Below are 21,551 nucleotides of genomic sequence, written 5' to 3' on the forward strand. Positions count from 1 at the left end.
GGAATCCAGAAACGAGTTAAATGACAACAAATGAGAAAATAGCAACTCTACAAAGCGCCATGACTACAATGAATGACTAAATTACTTTCGGACACGAAGGGTCCAGAGCTCCTCCTCCTCATTATTCCATGCGATAAGAGACTTCTTTGTTCTCTGGCCGTGTGCGAGAGGATCAAACCCGCAAAGTATCATGGGCAAAGTGATCTACACATAATAATGAGTCGTTATTTATGATGCAAGGTGATTTGTAGATCTGTCCGTTGGCAGCCGCCTGCAGTCGTGTTGATGCTCTCGAACACGGCCATAGATGGTTGTTTAGCAACAAAACCGACGCATGTGCAACGACGTGGCAAAGCAGACGGGCTTGGCTTAGATTGTTGACATGTAAACTAGATTTGGTCTACAATGGTTATTGAAAACATACATTTGCACAATGAGCACTTGTCTTTCAAAAACATTGTTACCGTTGTTGGTTAGCTAGCTAGCGAATTATTGCCATATTAGCAATGACAGTCAAAACAACACAGTATCAAGAACAATATGAAACTAATTGAAAATATTCCCCGCGACAGTTTCTTAACATTGTTGCTATCTGGCCATCAAAAACCACAGCACACAACTTCCTTATCATTGAAGCATGCGCATCGTTTGTGACATTCTCAGCTAGCCAGCCTATTCAAACAGAAACATTTGGGAGTGGGATGTCTCGCTTCCTCTTCCATCCCTAATGTGGTTTCCTCGCAGGTTTCATTCCATTAGGAAAACATCTTTCCTAGGTGTGGTGAATGTGTTTCTAACATCTTTCCTTGTAGACTTCCCTCTACTGTTTTTGGCTTGATATGGGAAATCATTATGCTAAAGTATAACCACCTCTGGAGATACTAAGAATAAATCAAAACATCAAGGTTTCTGAATCACAACCATTTAGCAATGAATAAAGTCCTTCATTTATAAACCTTTATAATACATTCAGATATTTACAGCATATGCAGAGACCTTATGAAAAACAATTCAACAATTGGATCAAATAATTACATGTTCTTACTTCTCATCAGCAACCATTTCCCCACAGTAGCGAACAGATATACATAGTAAAACAGACAAATGTTTCCACTAGAAATGGTCAAACCATCTAAATAAACCCAAAGCACAATACTTCCCTAATAGTGGAAATACAAAGGATAAAAAAATACCATTAACATTTTTTAAATGGAAGGGTATAGAGGTAGTACAATTTTACTGTAAGGAGTTGGTTGGCCCGTTCTCAAGCAGCGTGTCAAAGTTATGGACAATACAACATTCAGTTTCAAACATGTATCCATGAAGCTCAGACCAGAAAGATATCCTTTGTAACCGAGGCACAGTTGTTCCTTCAAGCTGACAGGCCAGTCTGGTGTCTTCACTTTACACACATGGTAATAATCTTCAGGATGGCATCTCTGGGGTAAAAACAATAAGGGAACAACCAGGTGTACTGTATAATGTCAAAATACATATCTGTTCAGTTCTGATAAATTCCAACATAGACCCAACTGTAGTCTTTAAAACAGAAAATTATCTTCATGAATGATAAGATAACAAACCTGATAAAAGGGATATATGACAAGCCATACCTGCAGAGAAGAGAAGACAGATCATTCCATTAAACACATTCCACATCCATCAAAGCCTGAAACTGTTGTCATAGATATAAAACACATTATAATAGGAACAAAACTCACCAGGCAAATGCTAGGACTTGCAAAATGCAAAACAACAAAGCGAGACCAAAGTTCACCCACTAGAAAAAACACAGTTAATAAATCAAATGTATTATCATCAAATTTATCATATGGGCTATAGTGTGTAGATTGAGGAGATTATTAATTTTAGAATAAGGCTGTAACACAAAATTTGGAAAAGGGGTCTGAATACTTTCCAAATGCACGGTATGTTCAGTTTGCTCCTATCAGAACATACACTATATATACACAAGTATGTGGACATCCCTTCAAATTAGTGGATGTGTCGATTTGTCAATAACAGCTGGTGATCTAATATAACAAAATCTAATATTAAAGACTCAAGGTTTTGCTCGCCTGAGGTAGAGTATCTCATATGAAGCTGTAGACCACACTATTTACCATTTACTTGGGGTGTCAGGGTAGCCTAGTGGTTAGAGCGTTGGACTAGTACCCGGAAGGTTGCAAGTTCAAATCCCCGAGCTGACAAGGTACAAATCTGTCATTCTGCCCCTGAACAGGCACTGTTCCTAGGCCATCATTGAAAATTTGAATTTGTTCTTAACTGACCTGCCTAGTTAAATAAAGGAAAAATAAAATCTATAATCTTTTTCGTAGCTGAAGATTTTACCACCAAAAATAGATAATGGCACTAAGACTTCACTCAACGAGCTGCATAGTCCCTGTGCCCAAGAACACCAAGGCAACCTGCCTAAATGACTACCAACCCGTAGCATTTACGCCAGTAGCCATGAAGTGCTTTGAAAGGCTGGTCATGGCTCACAAACACCATAATCCCAGAAACCCTAGACCCACTCAAACTCCAATTTGCATACTGCACCAACAGATCCACAGATGACGCAATCTATTGCACTCAACACTGCCCTTTCCCACCCCATAGTGCCCTCAAAGCTCATCACTAAACTAAGGACCCGGGGACTAAACACCTCCTTCTGCAACTGGATCCTGGACATCCAGACGGGACGACCTCAGGTGGTATGGGGTAGGCAACAACACATCTGGCACACTGATCCTCAACACGGGGGCCCGTCAGGGGTGCTTCGTCTCCTGCTGTACTCTGTTCACCCGACTGCATGGCCAAACTACTCCAAAATTAAGTTTCCGACAACAACGGTGGTAGGCCTGATCACCAACAACGATGAGACAGCCTATAGGGAAGAGGTCAGAGACCTGACAGTGTGGTGCCAGAACAACAACCTCTCCCTCAACATGATCAAGACAGAGGAGCTGATCTTTGACTACAGGTGCAACACTCACTACCGAGTTTCAAACTGCATCTGGAAGTGTAACGGATGTGAAACTGCTAGCTTAGTTAGCGGTGCGCGCTAAATAGCGTTTCAATCGGTGACGTCACTTGCTCTGTGACCTTGAAGTAGTAGTTCCCCTTAGTTCCCACGAAGCATCGTTACCCATCGCTCCACAAAAGCCGCGGCTTTTGTGGAGCGATGGGTAACGATGCTTCGTGGGTGACTGTTGTTGATGTGTGCAGAGGGTCCCTGGTTCGCGCCCGGGTATGGTGAGGGGACGGTCTAAAGTTATACTGTTACAGAAGCAATGTCAGAACAATAACTGTTCCTCGGGAGCTTCATGAAATGGGTTTCCATGGCAGAGCAGCCGCACACAAGCCTAAGATCACCATGCGCAATGCTAAGCGTTGGCTGGAGTGGTGCAAAGCTCCCCACCATTGGACTCTGGAGCATTGGAAACATGTTCTCTGGAGTGATGAATCACATTTCACCATCAGGCAGTCCGACAGACAAATCTCGGTTTGGCGAATGCCAGGAGAACGCTACCTGCCCTAATGCATAGTGACAACTGTAAAGTTTGGTGGAGGAGGAATAATGGTCTGGGGCTATTTTTCATGGTTCGGGCTAGGCCCCTTAGTTCCAGTGAAGGGAAATCTTAACACTACAGCATACAATGATATTCTAGATGATTCTGTGTTTCCAACTTTATAGCAACAGCATGGGGAAGGCCCTTTCCTGTTTCAGCATGACAATGCCCCCGTGCACAAAGCGAGGTCCATACAGAAATATTTTGTTGAGATCGTTGTGGAAGAACTTGACTTGCCTGCACAGTGCCCTAAACTCAACCATCAAACACCGTTGGCATGAATTGGAATGCGGATTGCGAGCCTGGCCTAATCGCCCAACATCAATGCCCTGGGGCGGCAGGGTAGCCTGTCGTTCTGCCCCTGAACAGGTAGTTAACCCACTGTTCCCAGGCCATCATTGAAAATAAGAATTTGTTCTTAACTGACTTGTTAAATAAAGGTAAAATAAAAAATAAAAAAACTTCACTAATGATCTTGTGCCTGAATGGAAGCAAGTCCCTGCAGCAGAGTTTCAACGTCTATTGGAAAGCCTTCCCAGAAGAGTGGAGGCTGTTATAGCTGCAAAGGGGGGGGGGGGGGGAAATCAACACCATATTAATGCTCATGTTTTTTGGAATGAGATGTTCGACGAGCAGGTACTTTTGGCCATGTAGTGTATATGTTCAATTTGCTCCTAGCAGCACACGTTCAATTTGCTCTTAGCACAACTCAGCTAGGCGAAGCGAATGTCTATGCTCACATACTCCCTAAAGACCTGGCAATATTACTGTTGTTTGTCCCTCGTGATCCACCGTAGCAACATAGCCATAACACTTCCTCAAAATAAATCAGAATTAATCTAAGATAAATCAAGAAATCATTCATTTAGACGTCTTGCTAAGATGTTTTGCGCAGTATTTCTGAAGTAAAAAAAACGTGCATTAAAACTAGTCATCTCTCATTGAATGACAAACACTTAATTGAAGAAATCCTGTCCATAGTTCCTGCTCCTACTAGGAGTAGTACTGTTGACCAATCACTAACTAGCGGGTGTAGGCTTCGGCTACCGAATATTTTTTTGTACGCACGAACAGCCAAATAAAAACTTGCTGAAGACATCACAAAATTAATCCAAATATAGGCTTACCCAGAAGGCTGCACAGAGAGTCAACACAAGACATGTCTAGAAAAGAGAATAGAAAATAGGTGAATTCAAACTTGATGTACCTTTGGTTTCTTTCTAGGATTCTCATTCTTTTCATATTCACATAGTGCTGCAAAATGACATCAATTGGAATGCAGTCCTTTCTAAACCTAACATTAGTAGCTGGTACTCACCAACATGATAGTAGTGGCCAGAGCTCTGGTCTTGTCACACATCCTCTTCAGCTGTTTGACTGGTCCCATCAGGAACATGGTGCTGATAGGACAGAACTGTTATTATCTACGGTGCTGAGGACAGGTTAGGTTTAGTTAGAGACGGCTAAGGAAACACTCACATAGGACACAATCAACCTCTGTTATAAATTGATGACATGTTTCTAAGGAGAGAATCACATATCAGGGCATGGACAGTGAACTGAATCATATTTGTCATGAAGGAAATGCCATACTGAAAAGGTCCTGAGTCGTCAGGTGTTGAGGGCATTCTGCTGAATCTCACCTGCAGAGTGAACAGATGTTTCCAAAGGTATAAAATATGATGAAGAGGAGGATTCCTACTTTGGGGATGAAGAGCATACAGACTCCCTGTAGAGGCAAGACAGATCATTTATCAGTTTCAACCTCAAAACTGAAGATGTCATTAATATAACCATTTTTAAAGGGTCAGTGCAGTCAAAATGCTGTTTTTATGATATTTCCACACTATGATGTCGAAATAACACTCTGAAATTGTGAAAATTATGAGAATGCCCTTTTAAAATGTAAGAGCATTTTAAAAGTTCAGCCTGTTCATGTGGAATGGAGTTTTTGTCCCAGAGCATGACATCACAATCTGATCAGATTATTCTGACCAATGACCAGTCATGTTTAATTTGCACATGCATCCTCCTACTATGAAGGGGTAAGCAGAGTAAGCTCTAGTGAGTCTAGACCCTTCAAACTCAACGCTGGACCTCGAAGCCAGTTCCACTGCATTTTTCATTGTTCCCCTCTAATCAGGGACTGATTTAGACCTGGGACACCAGGTGTGTAGAATTCATTATCTGGTAGAACAGAAAACCAGCAGGCACCGGACCTCATAGGGTAAGGGTTGAATACCTCTGGTCTAGATAATTCTATCTGCCAAGCAGGGCTGTGTATGTAAATATATTTTAATTTGTATCAACACGCCCAGATTGAGAATTTCAATGGCAAAAGGAAGCTCAGGGAAATAAATGATAAAAAATATGTTTGGAGTTATTTTTATGAAATAAACAGTGATTTATTAGACGTACAGTGATGATGCATGGGGGCTGTAAGGTATCTAGAAGTACAGTGATGATGCATGGGGGCTGTAAGGTATCTAGAAGTACAGTGATGATGCATGGGGGCTGTAAGGTATCTAGACGTACAGTGATGATGCATGGGGGCTATAAGGTATCTAGACGTACAGTGATGATGCATGGGGGCTGTAAGGTATCTAGACGTACAGTGATGATGCATGGGGGCTGTAAGGTATCTCGACGTACAGCGATGATGCATGGGGGCTGTAAGGTATCTAGACGTACAGTGATGATGCATGGGGGCTGTAAGGTATCTAGACGTACAATGATGATGCATGGGGGCTGTAAGGTATCTAGACGTACAGTGATGATGCATGGGGGCTGTAAGGTATCTCAACGTACAGTGATGATGCATGGGGGCTGTAAGGTATCTAGACGTACAGTGATGATGCATGGGGGCTGTAAGGTATCTAGACGTACAGTGATGATGCATGGGGGCTGTAAGGTATCTCAACGTACAATGATGATGCATGGGGGCTGTAAGGTATCTAGACGTACAATGATGATGCATGGGGGCTGTAAGGTATCTACATGACAAGTTCCTACAGGACTCCTATAGAACCATGCCAGATTTCAGACCATATATTAGTGACTAATGCCAGTTTGTCAGGTGTACCCAGTAAAACAAGCTGCAAGTGAACCATTTCCTTTAAAGGGATTTTGGCAACGAAGCCCTTTACCTACTTCCCTAGAGTCAGATGAACTTGTGGATACCATTTGTATGTCGCTGTGTCCAGTATGAAGAAAGTTAGAGGTAGCTTCCTGAGCCAAAGCTAACTGAAAGCACAATGACTGGAAGTTTACAGGAACAACTAGCATGCTAGTTGTTGCACATTCCTGAGCTCAGGATAAACCTGTAGCACCACATCTCTCTGGATCAGGTGTCTCTTGATCAGAAATGGGTGGTGCGCAAATAAGCACAAACACACATTGTAATACTGTAAATAATTGTATATAGGAAAGCAACATATTCAAATCCACTTACCAAGATTGAGCAGGTGACCCCAATCACAAAACAGATAATAAATCCCTTCACTCGTGTACCCCAACCCAAAGTAGATGCTTCATTCGCTGCCTGAACCAAGTAAAGTCATTTCGTGAGGATCCACAGGTTCACATGAGAGAGAAGATGCATTGATTTAGGAATATACCTTACATTAAATTAGATTCGTTTACTTTCACATATTTTACACTGGGTAAATCAAATTATTATGTTTATATAATAATGACAGTGGATTAAATGTTTAAGTATGAGTCTATAATATCAATTTATACTACATTTGATCAATTCGTTTTTTTACCTGCAAGATGTTGCCGTTTTCATTCGGTCCATCCGTTCCGCTCAAAACTGATTTAAGTTTGTCCATGACTTTTAACGCGTTGGCTGAGCGCAGTAAGTCAGCAGTGATGATCCGATGTTTGATTTATGTTGCTTCCCGGTGTGATGATTTTAATCACGAAGCAGAAACAATAAGTTTCGATAGCATATTTCAAAGAGCGAAAGCCACGCAAACAGTGAGTTGTCTTAGGGGTGTGGTTTGATGCGGGTGTTTATTGGGTGTGTCTTTACCGTTCAATCACAGCAAACGAGGCCAGTAGTGAGTACAGCATAGAAACTAAGCTAGCTTTGCTATGGAGAGAACAAAGTTTTGAAGTTGAGGAATTCTTTCAAGGGTCCAGGGTTCCGGTTTTCACGCCATCCCATGTACCGAGAGGAGACTTGCAGTACTGCAGTTTAACTGATGCCGAGCCCAGAAAGACAATTCCAATAGTGTCTTTGTAGCACATTTGGAAAGTTGAATTCTCTATCGGGGTTAAGGCACAAATGCATTATTATAAGTGGAACAACAACAATAATAGTCATACAGTATTAACAATTATAATACACCTTTACTTTTTTGCTTTCAATTCAGACATGGACAGCTCTGACCTTCAATAGGTCCTGTGTGGGTGTTTGTATATATACCATGGAACAATTTATGTTGGGTTTGGAGCGTACTAAATATGGTGTCCTGACACTTCTGAATGGGCAAGATCTGGCTCTGTAGAGTTGTCCATATTCTTTGCTAAAAATACACCCTCGTTATCACCTTTGCGCCAAAAACATAGATTTTTTTTCCATTAATTGTCTTCGAGGCTGATTTTTTTACCCCCAGCACTCACAGCCTAAGTGCTTAACGTTTTATATTCATGCTGTTACATGGACGAGCTTGTGTCACATGCACACGCAGAAGTAAAAACAATGGAAATCACTCACGCGCTCTCATCTGGGACCTGCGCATTATTGCAAACCGCTAAGCTTCTAGTCTGCCGGAACGCTGCAAGAAGATGTTTAGCTACTAGGGGAAGCTAAGGATCAACTGCTGTTTTGTTAGGGTTCGTTGAAACAGGACAACTTGCATGGATCACTGCTATGAAGGTCTGGCTACATTTCACTTTAGGCAATGTGAATGTGTTATCCAGCTAATCTGATAACTAGTTTGCTATCTGTTTTACACAGTGTCTGAAGGCCTAGCTAAATTTAAAAGCTGTTTATGTCATCCAAAAAGCTAATTTTGTGCAACAGGAAAATAAATCTGATTGTGGGTTGCTGTAACATCTCTAGTTAGCTAGCCAGTATCTAACTAGCTAGCTATCGACTCTTAACTAGCTAATGTTAGCTAGCTAACTTGAATAGCTAATTCTGTGAGATTCCAAGAACACAGGATGAGATGTTACTATCCTTTGTGCAAGCACTTCCAAGAGTTCATGAACACTGAGCCTGGTGAAATTTGGGGAGCGCATCGTCAGTAGTGTACCTTTGGTTCCTAGGGTGTTTCTGCCATTCACACTATACACCCTCCCCAAAGGCGGTCAGCGACAGGGTGGTCAATCCTACGCTTGCGTCCCATTCCCAATTAGTCATAGGAGTTGCCTTGTTGTTGATAGCCAACATCCCATGGGACTATGCATGGCAGGGGCATCCTCCCTGAGTCAAGCATTGTTGACCGCATACCTCCTGGCCCTCTCACTTCGGGGCCCAGCTGGGGTCTTTCCTCTTCATCCAGAGTCACTGACTGCTGCCTTCTGCCGCCTCCGATACAGCTTTGATTGCCGAACGCTGGCTCTGGCCCTTAATTCCCAGGTCTCTAAGCAGTCTGGTTGTAGATGTTGCCACAAAACCTCTGCAGCCCACCTCCACTGGTCGGACTTCTGTGTTCCAGCCATGATGCCGTGCTTCGGCAGCTAGATCAAATCAAATCAACTTTTATTTGTCACATACACATGGTTAGCAGATGTTAGTGCGAGTGTAGCGAAATGCTTGTGCTTCTAGTTCCGACAATGCAGTAATAACCAACAAGTCATCTAGCTAACAATTCCAAAACTACTACCTTATAGACACAAGTGTAAAGGGGATAAAGAATATGTACATACAGATATATGAATGAGTGATGGTACAGAGCAGCATAGGCAAGATGCAGTAGCTTGCTGTCCTTAATGATCTTTATGGCCTTCCTGTGACATCAGGTGGTGTAGGTGTCCTGGAGGGCAGGTAGTTGCGTTGCCCCCGGTGATGCGTTGTGCAGACCTCACTACCCTCTGGAGAGCCTTACTGTACATTCAGTAAGGAGATTGGGCGGAATTGGCTGATGTTCACTGCATCCTTCTCCTTAGGGATCAGGACCCCGCCTGCCCTACGCCACACTTTGTGTATTATCTTCTTTTGCCAAGCTGTTCTCATAAGCCTCCAGAGGAACCTCAGGATGTCTGGTGCATTCTTATACACTTTGTACGGGACTCCATTTGGCCCCGGGGCTGATGCTGTTCTTGCCTGTCGAACTGTGTTTTCCACCTCTTTCCATGTCGGAGGGCTGGTCTCAATATGATGTTCCGGGGGTTCAATGGGTGGGATATCTGATGGGATGGCCAGATGTTCATGTCGCTTTGAGTCAAAGTTTGTTGTTCTCAGGTGCTCCTCTAGGTCTTTCTTTGTTGTTTTTAGAGCTCTACTTTTTTCCTTCGTGAAGAGACTTTTAAGGAACTTGAAGGGATCTTTATAGAATCGAGTTCTAGTTTGTTCTTTCTTCCTTCTGCGTTTCCGTAGGTTCTCTGCTCTACGGAGGGATGCCATCCGGGTTTTGATGTCAGCCTGAAGTGCCTCATTGCCTTCCTTTTCCACTTCCGAGGCCTTCTTCCACTGTATCTTAAGCTGTCTCCTTTCTTGAACGAGGCGCTTGATTTCTTGTTGCCTCCTGGAAACTGGTGGGGTTGGAACCTTTCTCCCACCTTTTGCCTCTTGCACTCCAAAGCTTTCTGCCGCGTACTCATAGATGATGTCCCCCATCCTCTCCAACTTCTTCTCCACTGTGCCTCGAAGTTTCTCAAGGGTCAAGGTAAGGTCAGTATTCACTGTTTCCCACAACTTCTTGTCACTGGCGCCAGGCCACTTCACATACGGTCTGTGCCCTGGTAGTCTCCTCTCGACTGCAGGTCTGGGAGGCTGGGTGAGTTCCACTCCTGTTGTTGGTTCCACCTCAGTTGTTACTTCGGTGCTTGAGTTTACGTCCTTCATGACAGTGGTACTGATGCACTGCAAACTATGGTTTGCGTCCAGTTGCTGTGCTTCATTCGACAGATTTGATCGCTTTCGCAAGTGTTTCAGCCTAGCTCAGTGCTTTCTCTGGTGGTGGGGCAGCCAGCGGAAAATATGGAGCGTAGAGGTTGGTATTGTTCTGTAGTTGCGCTGTGATTGGGTAATGTTCTCTTGTTGCGCCGTGATTGGGTCAGTGTTCTGTCACCAAATAAAATTGTATTTGTCACATGCGCCGAATACTACGGGGTAGACCTTACCGTGGAATGCTTACATAAAAGTGGTGGGAAAAGTACTACATTTTCATACTCAAATTAAAGATAGTGTTTATTAGCGCGGAAATCGGCTCTGCCGCACGAGCATTCTTTTGCCGATAGCGTACCGGATCTCGGGCTCGAAAGTCGAGGGTTTGAGACCTGCTCCCTGCTATTACATACATCGACTGTGCCGCAAAAGCATGCTCATGCGGCAGAGTTGATTTCCGCGCTTATAAACCCAGGGTCGTTACACAACCTTAAGTTAATAGAAAATGACTCAAGTAAAAGTGAAGTCACCTAGTAAAATACTACTTGAGTAAAAATCCAAAACTATTTTTCCTTTAAAATATACTTAAGTATCAAAAGTCAATGGAATTGCTAAAATGTACTTAAGTATCAAAAGTAAAAGTATAAGCCATTTCAAATTCCTTATATTAAGCAAACCAGATGGGACAATTACATATATTTTTTATGGATAGCCAGGGGCACACTCAGACATAATTTAAAAACTAAGCATTTGTGTTTAGTGAGTCCGCCAGATCAGAGGCAGTAGGGATGACCAGGGAAGTTCTCTTGATAAGTGAATTGGACCATTTTCTTGTCAAAATGTAACGAGTACTTTTGGGTGTCAGGGAAAATGTATGGAGTAAAAAGTACATTATTTTCTTTAGGAATGTAGTGAAAGTAAAAGTTGGACAAATATAAATTGTAAAGTAAAGTACAGACACCCACAGAAACTACTTAAGTAGTACTTTAAAGTATTTTTACTTAGGTACTTTACACCACTGTCTGTCACTCATGGGGAAACTACTTCACCACCAAATCTAAGCTTGAAAATTCAAGCTCCTTGGGTGCTGCCATAGAGTTACAGTGCTCATCTAAGAAGGTTCAAGGTCATTGGCCACAGATAAAATTATGTCAAATCACATGATATCTACAGTAGCTCTGATTGGACTGATCATGTCAACATCATACTTTCAAAATCTTAGCTAGCAAGCGAGCAGTCATCATCACGAATCAAGTCGACAATCTACTGGGAAATGCTTTTTAATCCTTGTCAAATGAAGAGAAATTGTAGATTAAATTTATCGGCCATTGGATAGAAACATTACACAACAAGTGGGAAATCTCAAATTTAACAATGAGTGGTTTGGAAGGAAATAGTGGCTAACTGCAAGCATTGCAAAGCAATCACTAGCCTGTTATTCAGTGGTGTGGCTGTGTGGTCCCAAGTCTGGGTTTAAGGGTCTCTTTCCAAGCTTAAAATGATAAACATTCAACAATCCATCATGCTTTCTGCCGCGCTCAAAACAACTGTTAACTCCGAACCGGGAAATCTGACTGAGTTTTTAAAATTTTAAAATGTATTTTTTATTTCACCTTTTATTTAACCAGGTAGGCTAAAGCTCATCATAAGCTAAGGACCCTGTGACTAAACACCTCCCTCTGCAACTGGATCCTGGACTTCCTGACAGGCCACCTCCAGGTGGTCAGGGTAGGTAGCAACACATCTGCCACGCTGATCCTCAACACAGGGGCCCCTCATGGCTGCGTGCTCAGTCTCCTCCTGTACTCCATGTTCACTCATGACTGCACGCCCAGGCACGACTCCAACACCATCATTAAGTTTGCCGATGACACAACAGTGGTAGGCCTGATCACCGACAACGTTGAGACAGGCTATAGGGAGGAGGTCAGAGACCTGGCTGTGTGGTGCCAGGACAACAACCTCTTCCTCAACGTGATCAAGACAAAGGAGATGATTGTGGACTACAGGAAAAGGAGGACCGAGCACACCCCCATTCTCATTGACGGGGCTGTAGTGGAGCAGGTTGAGTGCTTCAAGTTCCTTGGTGTCCACATCACTAACAATCTAACATGGTCCAAGCACACCAAGACAGTCGTGAAGAGTTCACAACAAAACCTATTCCCCCTCAGGAGACTGAAAAGATTTGGCATGGGTCCTCAGATCCTCAAAAGGTTCTACAATTGTCAAAGACTCCAGCCACCCTACTCATAGACTGTTCTCACTGCTACCACAAACAGCTTCTACCCCCAAGCCATAAGACTCCTGAATATTTAAATGGCTACCCAGACTATTTGAATCCCCCCCCCCCTTTTACACTGCTGCTACTCTGTTATTATCTACGCACAGTCACTCTAATAACTCAACCTAAATGTACATATTACCTCAATTACCTCGACTAACAGGTGCCCTGCACAATGACTCTTTAACGTTACCCTGTATATAGCCTCGCTATTGTTATTTTACTGCTGCTCTTTAATTCTTTCTTTTTATTTCTTATTCTTATTTTTTTAAGGTATTTTATTGTAATTATATATATGTTTTTATACTGCATTGTTTGTTATGCCTTGTAAGTAAGCATTTCACTTTAAGGCGCATGTGACATTTGATTTGATGTTGTGTAGTAAGCTGTTATCAGCCCATGTGCCTCACCCTAATAAATTGGTATATTTTCCCCTCTTAATTTCACCTACTGTTCTGACTTGGTGGTGCACATGTAGCCTATAACCTGTTTTAGAGAAATGTAATCATTGAATATTGTAAGAGCTTTCATTTTCTGCTTACTGTATATGCCCCCTTTATTTATCCTACGGTTCTGACCTGGTTTACAGGGAGAATACTGTAAGAACAGCCCATGTTCTGAATTCTTTCGCTGTACATTTCAAAAGTGCTGAACAAATAGTTATATTGACCAAGTCAGCCATATAAGCTATGTTTTTTCAAAGGAAGTAAACGAGGCTGAATGAACTGTTTCTCTGCCAGACAAGGCTCTGATGATAGCCAGGTGTAGCAGTGGTCAGGTGTTGGAACTACTGTTGGGCCTCTGCTGTTGGGACAGCTTTATGTAGGCTTTAACAGTTTGTGGGCACCGTTTGTCACTGTTATAGTGCAATTAATGTATTGTTCAGTGAATGCCACTGCTCTTGGCATTCTCTCAACCAGCTTCCTGAGGTCGTCACCTGGAATGCATTTCAATTAACAGGTGTGCCTTCTTCAATGTTAATTTGTGGGAATTTCTTTCCTTAATGCGTTTGCGCCAATCAGTTGTGTTGTGAAAAGGTAGGGGTGGTATACAGAAGATAGCCCTATTTGGTAAAAGACCATGTCCATATTATGGCAAGAACAGCTCAAATAAGAAAAGAGAAATGACAGTCCATCATTACTTTAAGACATGAAGGTCAGTCAATCCAGAACATTTCAAGAACTTTGAAAGTTTCTTCAAGTGCAGTCGCAAAAACAATCAAACGCTATAATGAAACTGGCTCTCATGAGGACCACCACAGGAAAGGAAGACCTAGAGTTACCTGCACCAGATGGCAGCCCAAATAAATGCTTCCCAGAGTAACAGACACATCTCAACATCAGCTGTTCAGAGGAGACTGTGTGAAACAGGCCTTCATGGTGGAATTGCTGCAAAGAAAACACTACTGAAGGACATAAATAAGAAGAGACTTGCTTGGGCCAAGAAACACACAACACTATCTCACATTCAATTCGTGCATATAAAGTACCAGTCAAAATGTGGACACACCTACTCAGTCAAGGATTTTTCTTTATTTTTCTTTATTTTCTACACTGTAGAATAATAGTAAAGGCATCAAAAATATGAAATAACACATGGAATCATGTAGTAACCAAAAAAGGGTTAAACAAATTCAAATATATATTATTCAAAGTAGCTACCGTTTGCCTTGACAGCTTCACACACTCTTGGCATTGCCTCAACCAGCTTCATTAGGAATGCTTTTCTAATGGTCTTGAAGGAGTTCCCACGTATGCTGAGCACTTGTTGGCTGATTTTCCTTCACTCTGTGGTCTAACTCATCCCAAACCATCTCAATTGGGTTGAGGTCGGGTGATTTTGGAGGCCATGTCATCTGATGCAGCACTCCATCACTCTCCTTCTTGGTCAAATAGCCCTTACACAGCCTGGAGGTGTGTTGGGTCATTGTCCTGTTGAAAAACAAATGATAGTCCCACTAAGCGCAAATCAGATGGGATGGCGTATCGCTGCAGAATGCTGTGGTACCCATGCTGGTTAAGTGTGCCTTGAATTCTAAATAAATCACTGAGTGTCACCAGCAAAGCATTCCCACACCATCAGACCTCCTCCTCCATGCTTCACGGTGGGAACCACACATGCAGAGATCATCCGTTCACCTACTCTGCGTCTCACAAAGAGACAGTGGTTGGAACCAAACATCTCAAATTTGGACTCATCAGACAGATTTGCACCGGTCTAATGTCCATTGCTCGTGTTTCTTGTCCCAAGCAAGTCTCAAATCAAATTGTTCTGGTCACATACACATGGTTAGCAGATGTCATTGCGAGTGTTGCGAAATGCTTGCGCTTCTAGTTCCGACAGTGCAGCATTATTTTACAAGTAATCTAACAATCCCACAACAACTACCTAATATTCACAAATCTAAGAAAAGGAATGGAATAAGAATATATAAATATATGGATGAGCAATGACAGAGCGGCATAGGCAAGATGCAATAGATAGTATAAAATACAGTATATACATATGAGATGAATAATGCAAGATATGTAAACATTATTAAAGTGTAGTCTCTTCTTATTATGGGTGTCCTTTAGTAGTGGTTTCTTTGCAGCAATTCGACCATGAAGGAAAAACAGACAAGTGCTCAGCATATGTGGGAACTCCTTCAAGACTGTTGGAAAAGCATTCCTGGTGAAGCTGTTTGAGAGAATGTCAAGTGTGCAAAGCTGTCATCAAAGCAAAGGGTGGCTGCTTTGAAGAATCTTGTTTCATTTAACTTTTTTGGTGTACTACATGATTCAATGTGTGTTATTTCATATTTTTGATGTCTTCACTATGATTCAACAATGTCAAAAATAGTAAAAATAAAGAACAAGCCTGGAATGAGGAGGTGTCCAAACTTTTGACTGGTACTGTATGTATATTAAGTATTTGATTTGTTGTGTTGTTTCTTGTTTGGACCACAGGAAGAGTAGCCTTGGCAGCAGCTAATTGGGGATCCTAATAAATACTACTACTACTACCTAACGAATTTGGCAATTTCCGTCAATCTGTGAGGACGCGTATACATGTCACCAGGATTCCTATAGACGCACATGATCATTTGATTTAACTCACTCCGCATGCCAGGAGGGCGGGAGGTGTATGTATGACCAATGGAATGACACCTAAAGAGAAATCTCAGCCTAGCCCAAAGAGACAGGCAACCAAAACCGAGCACAATTAGCCTGATATGAAATGGGGTACACCTGTCAATCGGCTGTGGACAGGTATAGCCACGACGCTCACCATAGTGACGCCTACTGGAATCAAGTGTGTGACCATTGGAAATGAGACAGGCAATAAGACAGGTGTTTTAAAAATGCTTCTTTAATGTAAATTTGAATTTAAAAACATGCATATGCAACATTCTGTTTCACAAAACAGTATTCGATTCAACTGCAAATGGAAATCAAAAACTCTCAAAGTAATATACAGTATATTTCATAAATATATTGAATTTAATACTGCTAAAAATTCAAATTAAATCCCACAGAGCAGATGACAGACGATGATTCCACATTTGCTCCAGATTTCCTTTTCCTATTTTCTCAGTGACCATTTGGTTTATCGTGTTCACAATCCAGCCAAACTCTAGACTGAAGGTGATCAGAGGAAACACTAAGGCAGTGGGATCATCTGATGGGATGTTGGCTTGTGCTGTCTGAGATTCATTACTATTAATATATTTAGGTCCTGACAGCTGAGGCTACGATCATCACCATGAAGTGTTATCAAGAGTACAAATTCTATTACACCTGATTCAAGGCAAAATATTGCCAAAACATTCCTTAACCTGAACTTTTGTTTCAAGTATGTTTCATAAACTAATCTATGTGAATTATGTATTCATGATTGCGCAACAACATGCATTGTACTGAATAATCTGACCACAGGATGGCGCTGCTACACAGAGATTTACAGACTGTTTGGCAAAAGCTCCTTGTTTGTCTGGTCCACATGGGTTGGTCATATAATTTAACTCTTCAGATAACATGGCATATTACACCCAAACCCTGTTCTTCTTATGTTATCATTCTTCATTTGATGTGTGTGCATTTGTCTGTTCCATTAAACAAATACAATATTTGAATGTTAAGATGTTCAGAGTTGATCCGTTAGGTGTAATAAATAGCGACATAAACAAAGCTAGCTACATCAAATCAAACTTTATTTGCCACATGTGCCGAATACAACAAGTGTAGACTTTACCGTGAAATGCTGACTGACAAGCCCTTAACCAACAGTGCAGTTCAAGAAGAAGAAAATATTTACCAAGTAGACTAAAATAAAAAGTAACAAAATAAGAATAACGAGGCTATATACAGGGGGCACCGGTACCGAGTCAGTGTGTGGGGGTACAGGCTAGTTGAGGTAATCTGTACATGTCGGTGGGGACGAAGTGACTCTGCACAGGTAACAAATAAACAGTGAGTAGCAGCAGTGTACAAGATAAAGATGGTAATAATGTCTTCATGCGGATATTGGGCAGAGGTTGAGTTTTATTTTACCTTTATTTAACTAGGCAAGTCAGTTAAGAACAAATGGTTATTTTCAATGACGGCCTAGGAACAGTGGGCAGAACAACAGATATGTACCTTGTCAGCTCGGGGATTTGAACTTACAACCTTCCGGTTGCTGGTCCAACGCTCTAACCACCAGGCTACCCTGCCGCCCCGTGATGACATCTTATAAAGTAAGGAGAGAAACTGTCCTATAGCTACTGCTGTGTGACTTCTTTGTTATTAAAACAATGTCAGTATCTCTTCCTCTGCAGTGGCTGGGGAGGAGAGGCAGCTACTGTGGATAGGGAGAGAGACTGGGACCTTGCAGAACTGGGTTGATGGGCTTCCTGAAGTCAAACCCTGATCAGATAACCAATTGGTCTAGGGTCAGCATGGGACGTTAATAGGTGACGTAAGGATTGGGTGGGTTGCCTCAGTAGCCATGTTGCTATGGTTACTACCAGTAAAACAGTTGAAACTAGCTAGTAAGCTAACTGACACATTTCAATTTCATAAATACTGGAGGCTCCTGTCTCAGCCTCCAGTATTTATGCTGAAATAGTTTGTGTAGAAGGGTTAGGGTCAGTCTTATATCTGGAGTACTGTCTTATCTGGTGTCCGTATGCTCCCTCTAATTCTCTCTTCTCTCAGAGGACCTGAGCCCTAGGACCATGCCTCAGGACTACCTGGCCTGATGACTCCTTGCTGCCCCCAGTCCACCTGGTCGTGCTGCTGCTCCAGTTTCAACTGTTCTGCCTGTGGCTATGGAAACCTGACCTGTACACTGGATGTGCTACCTGTCCCAGACCTGCTGTTTCGACTCTCTCTGCTGCACCTGCTGTCTCTTAACTCTGAATGATCGGCTATGAAAATCCAACTGACATTTATTCCTGAGGTGCCTGATCTGCCTGACCTGTTGCACCAGTTTTTCCTTGCCACCGTGCTTCTACATCTGCATTGCTTGCTGTTTGGGGTTTTAGGCTGGGTTTCTGTATAGCACTTTGTGACATCTGCTGATGTAAAAAGGGCTTTATAAATACATTTGATTGATTGATTGACTGCTAAACAGGAAGTTGTTGTCGTCCTTATAGGATCTCGTCCTCTGACTCCTGCTGTCTCTCTCTGGGTTTCAGCAGTCCCATCTCCATTGGGGGGGTTCTCTTCAATCTGGATCGTACCACACTGCAGAGGGGATAGGGGGTGAGGCATGATGAGCGTACTGTAGAATTAGATTTACCAGATTACAAACTCAATGGAGAATCTCTTTATTGAACATGCTTTTTAGTCCATAACTAGGCTTAAAGGTCCTGAACAGTCTTTCCGATTCCCATGTAAAATAGCCTTTTGACTAAAATATCACCCATATAAAAATGCTCAAAAGCACTTTCTCTCTTACGGCTAACTTACTAGGACATTTGAAAAGACAGAATGAATGGGCAGTGAGCTTACTGTATATTCATGAGCTCACATTGACGGACAGCTTTTTGAAATTTGGATGCAGGGAGCAGTGTTGCAGTCAAATCATCTCAAGAAAATGTTGTGAAACACAAAGCAACTCAAACAACATTGAAATTGCATCAATTATATACAGTTGAAGTTGGATGTTTACACACACCTTAGCCAAATACATTTGAACTAAGTTTTTCACCATTTCTGACATTTAATCCTAGTAAAAAATCCCTGTCTTAGGTCAGTTAGGATCACCACTTTATTGTAACAATGTGAAGTGTCAGAATAATAGTAGAGAGAATGATATATTTCAGCTTTTATTTATTTCATCACATTCCCAGTGGGTCAGAAGTTTACCTACACTTAATTAGTATTTGATAGCATTGCCTTTAAATGGTTTAACTTGGGTCAAACGTGTTGGGTAGCCTTCCACAAGCTTCCCACAATAAGTTGAGTGAATTTTGGCCCATTCCTCCTGACAGAGCTGGTGTAACTGAGTCAGGTTTGTAGGCCTCCTTGCTCGTACACGCTTTTTCAGCTCTGCCCTTGACTTTGTTGTCCTTAAGCCATTTTGCTACAACTTTGGAAGACCCATTTGCGACCTAGCTTTAACTTCCTGACTGATGTCTTGTGATTTTGTTTCAATATATCCACCTAATTTTCCTGCCTAATGTTGCCATCTATTTTGTGAAGTGCACCAGTCCCTCCTGCAGCAAAGCACCCCCACCACATGATGCTGCCAGTCCCGTGCTTCACGGTTGGGATGGTGTTCTTCGGCTTGCAAGCCTCCCCCTTTTTCCTCCAAACATAACGATGGTCATTATGGCCAAACAGTTCTATTTTTGTTTCACTATTTAGTTTCATTGTCCCCATGTGCAGTTGCAAACCTTAGTCTGGCTCTTTTATGGCGGTTTTGGAGCAGTGGCTTCTTCCTTGCTGAGTGGCCGTTCAAGTACTCGTTTTACTGTGGATATACAGTGGGTATTTGATACACTGCCGATTTTGCAGGTTTCCTACTTACAAAGCACGTAACGTTCTGTATTATTTTTTTTATCATAGGTACACTAACTGTGAGAGACGGAATCTAAAACAAAAATCCAGAAAATCACATAGTATGATTTTTAAGTAATTCATTTGCATTTTATTGCATGACACAAAGTATTTGATTACCTACCAACCAGTAAGAATTCTGGCTCTCACAGACCTGTTAGTATTTCTTTAAGAAGCCCTCCTGTTCTCCACTCATTACCTGTATTAACTGCACCTGTTTGAACTCGTTACCTGTATAAAATACACCTGTCCACACACTCAATCAAACAGACTCCAACCTATCCACAATGGCCAAGACCAGAGAGCTGTGTAAGGACATCAGGGATACAATTGTAGACCTGCACAAGGTTGGGATGGGCTACAGGACAATAGGCAAGCAGCTTGGTAAGAAGGCAACAACTGTTGGCGCAATTATTAGAAATTGGAAGAAGTTCAAGATGGTCAATCACCCTCGGTCTGGGGCTCCATGCAAGATCTCACCTCGTGGGGCATCAATGATCATGAGGAAGGGAAGGGATCAGCCCAGAACTACACGGCAGGACCTGGTCAATGACCTGAAGAGAGCTGGGACCACAGTCTCAAAGAAAACCATTAGTAACACACTACTCCGTCATGGATTAAAATTCTGCAGCGCATGCAAGGTCCCCCTGCTCAAGCCAGCGCATGTCCAGGCCCGTCTGAAGTTTGCCAATGACCATCTGGATGATCCAGAGGAGGAATGGGAGAAGGTCATGTGGTCTGATGAGACAAAAATATAGCTTTTTGGTCTAAACTCCACTCGCCGTGTTTGGAGGAAGAAGAAGGATGAGTACAACCCCAAGACCCTATCCCAACCGTGAAGCATGGAGGTGGAAACATCATTCTTTGGGGATGTTTTTCTGCAAAGGGGACAGGATGACTGCACCGTATTGAGGGGAGGATGGATGGGGCCATGTATCGCGAGATCTTGGCCAAAAACCTCCTTCCCTCAGTAAGAGCATTGAAGATGGGTCGTGGCTGGGTCTTCCAGCATGACAATGACTCGAAACACACAGCCAGGGCAACTAAGCAGTGGCTCCGTAAGAAGCATCTCAAGGTCCTGGAGTGGCCTAGCCAGTCTCCAGCAACAGCCCCGAAACCTGAAGGATCTGGAGAAGGTCTGTATGGAGGAGTGAGCCAGAATCACTGCTGCAGTGTGTGCAACCTGGTCAAGAACTACAGGAAACTTATGATCTCTGTAATTGCAAACAAAGGTTTCCGTACCAAATATTAAGTTCTGCTTTTCTGATGTATCAAATACTTATGTCATGCAACAAAATGCAAATTAATTACTTAAAAATCATACAATGTGATTTTCTGGTTTTTTTTATTTTTAGATTCCGTCTCTCACAGTTGAAGTGTACCTATGATAAAAATTACAGACCTTTACATGCTTTGTAAGTAGGAAAACCTGCAAAATCGGCAGTGTATCAAATACTTGTTCTCCCCACTGTAGATAATGTTGTACCTGTTTCCTCCAGCATCTTCACAAGGTCCTTTGCTGTTGTTCTGGGATTGATTTGCACTTTTCGCACCAAAGTACGTTCATCTCTAGGAGACAGAACGCATCTCCTTCCTGAGCGGTATGACGG

At 42.3% G+C, this 21,551-nt stretch overlaps 2 protein-coding genes across 3 annotated transcripts in view; both read right to left on the reverse strand.

Moving 5' to 3' along the window:
• Positions 1-935: 935 nt before the first annotated feature.
• Positions 936-7,841, reverse strand: sft2d2a (SFT2 domain containing 2a). Of its 2 annotated transcripts, XM_020479728.2 has the most exons (8): positions 7,343-7,841; positions 7,027-7,116; positions 5,219-5,304; positions 4,894-4,975; positions 4,703-4,738; positions 1,722-1,780; positions 1,584-1,613; positions 936-1,439 (listed from the first exon to the last, which is right to left on the reverse strand). In XM_020479728.2, the coding sequence occupies exons 1-8, from the start codon at positions 7,406-7,408 to the stop codon at positions 1,400-1,402; spliced, it is 489 nt and encodes a 162-aa protein (XP_020335317.1). In that variant the 5' UTR covers positions 7,409-7,841; the 3' UTR covers positions 936-1,399. The 2 variants fall into 2 exon arrangements, with proteins under 2 accessions (XP_020335317.1, XP_031678106.1); XM_031822246.1 differs by lacking the exon at positions 1,722-1,780 and having other exon boundaries at positions 7,343-7,809.
• An 8,410-nt stretch (positions 7,842-16,251) lies between these two features.
• The window catches only part of tmem45a (transmembrane protein 45a), a 135,404-nt gene continuing 130,104 nt past the window's right edge, over positions 16,252-21,551 (reverse strand). The window contains exon 6 of the mRNA XM_031822247.1: positions 16,252-18,624. Within this exon, the coding sequence (XP_031678107.1) occupies positions 18,528-18,624 (97 nt within the window). The 3' untranslated portion in view covers positions 16,252-18,527. The remainder of the gene's footprint in view (positions 18,625-21,551) is intronic.

This window comes from Oncorhynchus kisutch, linkage group LG4 (assembly GCF_002021735.2).
Source record: "Oncorhynchus kisutch isolate 150728-3 linkage group LG4, Okis_V2, whole genome shotgun sequence".
Taxonomy (NCBI): domain Eukaryota; kingdom Metazoa; phylum Chordata; class Actinopteri; order Salmoniformes; family Salmonidae; genus Oncorhynchus; species Oncorhynchus kisutch.